The sequence below is a fragment of the Cystoisospora suis genome, assembly GCF_002600585.1.
Source record: "Cystoisospora suis strain Wien I chromosome Unknown contig_9455, whole genome shotgun sequence".
Lineage (NCBI taxonomy): Eukaryota > Apicomplexa > Conoidasida > Eucoccidiorida > Sarcocystidae > Cystoisospora > Cystoisospora suis.
Genome location: NW_027162229.1, coordinates 1 through 5,376, shown reverse-complemented (window position 1 = coordinate 5,376; position 5,376 = coordinate 1). Strand labels below are relative to the sequence as shown.

General features: G+C 55.8%; 1 protein-coding gene across 1 annotated transcript in view; it reads left to right on the top strand.

Annotated features, from left to right (window-relative positions):
• Nucleotides 1–3,810, top strand: part of CSUI_011050 (uncharacterized protein) — a 9,867-nt gene extending 6,057 nt beyond the window's left edge. Inside the window, exons 7-10 of the mRNA XM_068071151.1 lie at nt 3–813; nt 1,268–1,462; nt 1,744–2,301; nt 2,938–3,810. Coding sequence (XP_067916871.1) covers nt 3–813; nt 1,268–1,462; nt 1,744–2,301; nt 2,938–3,608 — 2,235 coding nt within the window. The 3' untranslated portion in view covers nt 3,609–3,810. The remainder of the gene's footprint in view (nt 1–2; nt 814–1,267; nt 1,463–1,743; nt 2,302–2,937) is intronic.
• Nucleotides 3,811–5,376: the final 1,566 nt, after the last annotated feature.

The following is a 5,376-nucleotide window of genomic DNA, read 5'->3' as shown; positions in this document are numbered from 1 at the left end:
AGGTACTTCGAGAAACTTTTGAGCAGTGCGGGTTTGAATACCCTGAGCGCCCAACACTCCTCCAGCGAGTCACCGGGCCTCGGCCTAAACATGGTTTGCGCGCCGCGCTCAGCAGCATACGAGTAAACGGGGTCACGTTCCGTGGGGAGAAAATTTTCCATGAAGCTCTTTGGAGAGCCTTGCGTAGCTACCTCTCCGGCGAAGTCCCTCCCGGCGGTGTTAACGATGATGCCGGGAATTTCTTTCCGCGGGACCCAACAGTGGCCTTTCTTGACCGTAGTTTTCGCAACCTGGCGGCGGACTCAGGAATCACTGCGTATGTCGAAGAAGGCGCTACTGAAGGCACGAAGCCACCGTCACGAAGGCTAATCGAGCTAGCATCTGGGCTTGAGGACCGGCAGCTTTACACTCCTGCGCAGGCGGCGGAGGCATGGAGAGAAGCCATGTTGGTGAAAATCAGAAGCTTAGAGACAGTAGCTGATCGAATACGCTTCGATGTGAGCATGGGAATCGTGCAACAGGTGTGTCATGCCCTGAAAAATCTAGCCCCCCCCAGTCGCGACGACCCAGCTGTTGTTGACGAGCTCTTTCGTCTTTATGGCTTGGACAGTCCGGAGTCTCCCGCTCCCGCTGACGTATCTTGCGATGCCGTCGTCGGGCGAAAGAAAGCGAAGGGCATTTCGTCGCCAGCGTTTGCGGTGAGGGGTATGGGCAAAAGAAGGAGTCGAATTGATCCGCTGTTACCGTTCCGACTACTCGTGGAGAAGACTTTGAAGGAGCTTGGCGCCGGTGGACTTGTGCCATTCGTAGCTCGTAAGCCTGTGCAGCACCTTCAAAGCTAGCGGGGTCTCCGCTGGTGCGCAGGAGGGCCTCTGAATTCGGGGCGCCCCAAGAAGCTGACTCGCGTAGCCACGTTCGTTGTCTTCCCTTAAACAAAGACACTAGACACGTGCTTGGGATATGTCACATCTTCTCCGGCACATCGCACCGTCACTGAGCTGGAAAAAGCATACGAAGTATCGCTGGCACAGAGTCCCGATCTGTTTTACACATGTCACGCTGGAAACGTAGCAGCATCAGAAGCAACGTACATGTCTAAGTATTTCCTGTATGGCTATCTGAATAAAACACCACGCGTCCAGGACGCCGCCGTGGACGTGCTCGGACTTTGCTTCTTGACTCGAGGACTTCGCGCAGCAGCTCGAATCGAGAACTGTGCCACAGTGAGCTTGTTCCCTGGTCGGCTTTTGATTCCGAATGTGCTCAGAGTTTTTGCTGGCTTCGCCGCTAGCAGTTGCTCAAGTCCACTCCGTCGTTGCTCGAATCAATAAGGAGACAGTGCGTGGATACCTGGCTGAAAAATTTCTCGGTGCAGCAAACAAGCGTGCAGGACAAGAGCCGGAAGCCCTCTTCAAGCAGATGAAAACGACTTTTTTCAAGATGTTTGAACTCAAAGTTGAGGGTGAGACGAAATGCCAGCAAATACTAAGAAAGGGACGCAGCTTTCGGTAGAGACGGGGACCACTGACCAGCCCGGTTGTGTGCGGGAACTGGCAAGTATACAGCAGGTACAGGCTTCGATGTGCGTCAGAAACATGCAGTAGGATTGTATCCCTACCCATTGAGTAGAATAGATTGCAGAGTGGGCGATATCCCTTCCAGCGGTCTAATCTCACTGAAGTTATAAGGGTCCCCGTTTGGAAGTCCATCACTCTGCTCGCTCGTGTGAATCGCCATCTTTAGGCTTGAGACACAAGAACGGCATGGACTGTTTCCAGAATAAGGCGATACCGTGGTCTAAGACGGGGCAGTGGTCGGGCCGAGGATCCTTGTTCGAGCAACCATTCAGTAACAACGTCATCCTTCCTCCGTCGTCGTCAGTCGATGATTCGGACTGCGAAGACTTTCCAGGCCGTTTCAGCGATGTGGTGGAAATTGCCATACAACAGCGGGTCTCACGGGGTTACTCGGACATTGTTTTCAATCGAGACATATCAGGCGTAGAACTCGAGGAACTGGCGCGCACCGGAGGCCAGTTACACGACGCCGACGAGTTGTTTGCAGAACAGGGCGACACGTCGCTTGCGGTTTTCAGGGATGTGATGAGGATTCAGAATAATCCCGTTGTACTAGCGAAATCACTAGGTTTTTTGCGTAAATATTTCGGGAACCCCTCGATTCCCCCACCACCGAAAGTGACAAGGCCGGCGATGCTGAAGGCGCTAGCACATCAGGAGACAGACGGTTACGTCGACGGTTTTGAATCGGATTTTGTTGTTCGCGTCATTTGGAAATTCCGGGGTAAGAATACACACAACCAGAGCGACTCTGTGAAGGGCTCCGCAGCGCCCTCACATCCGCCCAGCTTATGAGAGCTCTCTTGTGGACCCTAGGCGTCAACGTTAACAGTTCAGGGAAGACACCTGGAGAGCACGGGGCAGTTCCTGCAGAGGCTTGCTGAAGGGTTCCTGTACCCACATCTCAAGTGACCACGTCTCTTAGAGTTACACCGGGAATCTGTTAGGGCCGCCTTGGGCCGTCTCCGCAGCTTCCCGTGGGCACTGCCGACGTCTAGTGTGTCGGTGTAACGCTAGCTGTAGCTTCCCGAAATGGAGCCCGCCTTCCGCGGGCTCTACCAGGAGGGACTCTCCATTGCACGAAGAGGCAGACCCCTCTGTCTGACCTGCTCTTCGCGGTTGAGCACGTCGGCGGGAGAGTGGTAGCCCGACCGTCGCCGAGTCCTCGTGTGTTGCAACAAGTCAGCCAAGGCACTGACGGAAGAACACGGCATGGGGCACACATCCTGAGGGCGGCTTTGATGGCCGTGCCTTCACGTTCCACATGCTGCAGGAGCGCGGATTGTACATCGACTCTTCCTGAAACCTTGTCCTTGGTCTAGGGGTTCGAACAGGTATGATGCTACTGACATGTTTTCAGACGCCGTCCAGGAGCAGGCTATCGCGAGGGAAGGGCCAGGCTCTGTTTTTCAGCAGTCAGAGTTTCAAAAGACTCTTATTGCCGGAGAAAAGCCCGACCTGCCGTTTAGGTTCGTAGCACCCTTTCCGCTTAGAACCGGCCAGGCGGTCAAGCGCCAGGGTGTTTGGCACAAGTTCTTCTATGATCGATTTCGTGGCATCCCAGGAGGAATCATTTTGTTCGGGACAATAGGCGCTGCCGGCTGCCTTGCGGGGTCGGCACTGTGCGCATCCATTTTCCTCTCTATGTCTCCGTTCTACGGTTCCCAGATGGTCGGTCTTGTCGGCCTGTTAGCTGGCGCCGGGCTCTCTGTCGCCAAAATGCTCAAGTGGTACGTTTACTCGACTGCGCAGCTTGCACTACAGCACCTTCTCTGGAGTGCGATTGATACTGTAACAGCCACATCGAGTGTGGCGCTCGCCGAGGGTCTGCCATCCGACAAGCGACCGAATCTGGATACAATGCAGAGTCTCGCGAACACCGACGAGACGCGGAAACCGTTCCTGCTCGACAGCACACCAGCTGCGAGCCTTTCGGACAGCAACCTGAGCTCCGGTCTGACGTCACCCGTGCAGACAGGGGCCAACGAAGACGCCGAACCCGGTGCGGATCACCCTTCAACGCGGTTCTGAAGAGTCCGACCCGGTACGACCGGTGTTGGACCCGTCCTCTACAATGTCTCCCGCCACGAGGACCGCTGCTCTGAACCATGAGTTATGCTTCTAGTGTCGCGCGTGTCACCTACCGCTCTGCTCCCTTGGTTCAGCGTGGCGGTTTTCGGTGCGGGACGGAATCACTTTTGTATGAAGCAATCATCTGCACCTCGCCTGGAATAGTTGCCACTGTTCGCTGCTTGTCCGCGTCTCGGCGTTGTCCTGCCCGGTCGTTGTGGCACTCCAGTCCTACAAGTGACTTTGCAAGCTCTTCGAGAGTCTCAGAAAATGAAGATTTCTCACTCCGTGTGCGTGCTTCCCAAGCCGAAACTCAATTTGCAGAAGCCGGCTAGTCCCGGTGCTTCATTAGCTGGTGTAGGTAATCGAATGTGACCTGTTCGGGCAGCTGGACGCCCGGAGCCTCGGATGTTGTATACGGTATCATCAGTTGTCAATCTTCTGCATTGTAGAGTACGCTTCAAGGAACCCGGCTACACCAATGCTGCAAAGCGCTTGCCTTGGCCCGGGCTTGTCACTTGCTATGCAAATGCAAAAAACGAACCCTGCTCTTCGCCCCAGGTGCCGTGTCACGTCGTTCGCAGCCCAGTTTCCTACAGCACGGCACGGAAAAGCCGCAGTTTCCAGGAAGGCGCTTTCGAGTCGGAGGGCTCCTGACAAGCGTTCTTATAGCTCGAAATTTCTATGCAGGTGCAGTACTACTGGCTTCGGAAAGAAAAGGCAGGAACTGCGTCCCGTACTCAGGAAATTTCCAGCCTCCGTTGACGACCGAAGGTTGAAGAATACTGGGAGTTTCCTAGCAAATTGGATGCGGGGCAATTTCTCGTCGGGTGTCTCGGGAGCCTCGTTTCTTGCGGTTTCCTTTCGTTACGCTCTGGAGCTGTAGTCCGGCGCTGGCAGAAAAAAAAGGTAGCGGCTTCGGCCAGCACCCTCAGCTTTCTCTGCCGCCCAAACGGCGCCCCGGCCCGCTTCTTCGTTGCATCGCACTCCGCGAGCTATGGATGAGGATGACTTCCTTACGATTCGCGGTTGCCCCTACACCTTAAACGAGTCGCGATGAGCGGCTGTGCGCGTAGGCGGCGCTGGCTCGCCCTGTGGCGTGACGCCTGGCGCTCTGTTCTCTCGGGATTTCGGTGTGTCTTCTGTGGGTGACGCCGTGTTCATAGGCTCGGAGCCCTGACTCCGGACTGGTCTCTGCTTTGTTTTTGACGCGTGTCTCGGATCAGTCCAATGCTGGGTTGTTAGGCGGCCCTTCACGCCATACAGAGCGGAGCCTAGGGAGGAGCCTTCTTGGCCAGGCAAGACCCGCCTAGGCCCAGCTGCGACCGTGACATGACACTCAAGGTGCTTGATCAAGCACACTTTCCGATTTGAACTTGGTCATACCCGTGTGTGCTCGTTGATACGTAGGTCACTGGCGCAAGGCCCGTGCACTTGGGGAGGAAGTCACGTCTTGGTGGGCAGCAACAAGTGACAAGCTGACTAGAACGCCTGTCGCCGTCGCATGCGGATGTGCCATCTCGTAGAGGCGTCTCTTCCCTTCGGGAGCGTCCCGCCTCTCGGTCGGTACAAAAGGGTAACAGCTGGGTGGTGACGCCATGTACGACTGAGAGGCGGCTCTGACATTGCGTGCATACTGGTGCACTTCTTTCCCAGCAGTATCTCGAACGCATGAGTCATCGGGCTGTTCCCCCCCGCCCCCCCCCCCGAAGTTTGCAGCTGGTGTCGC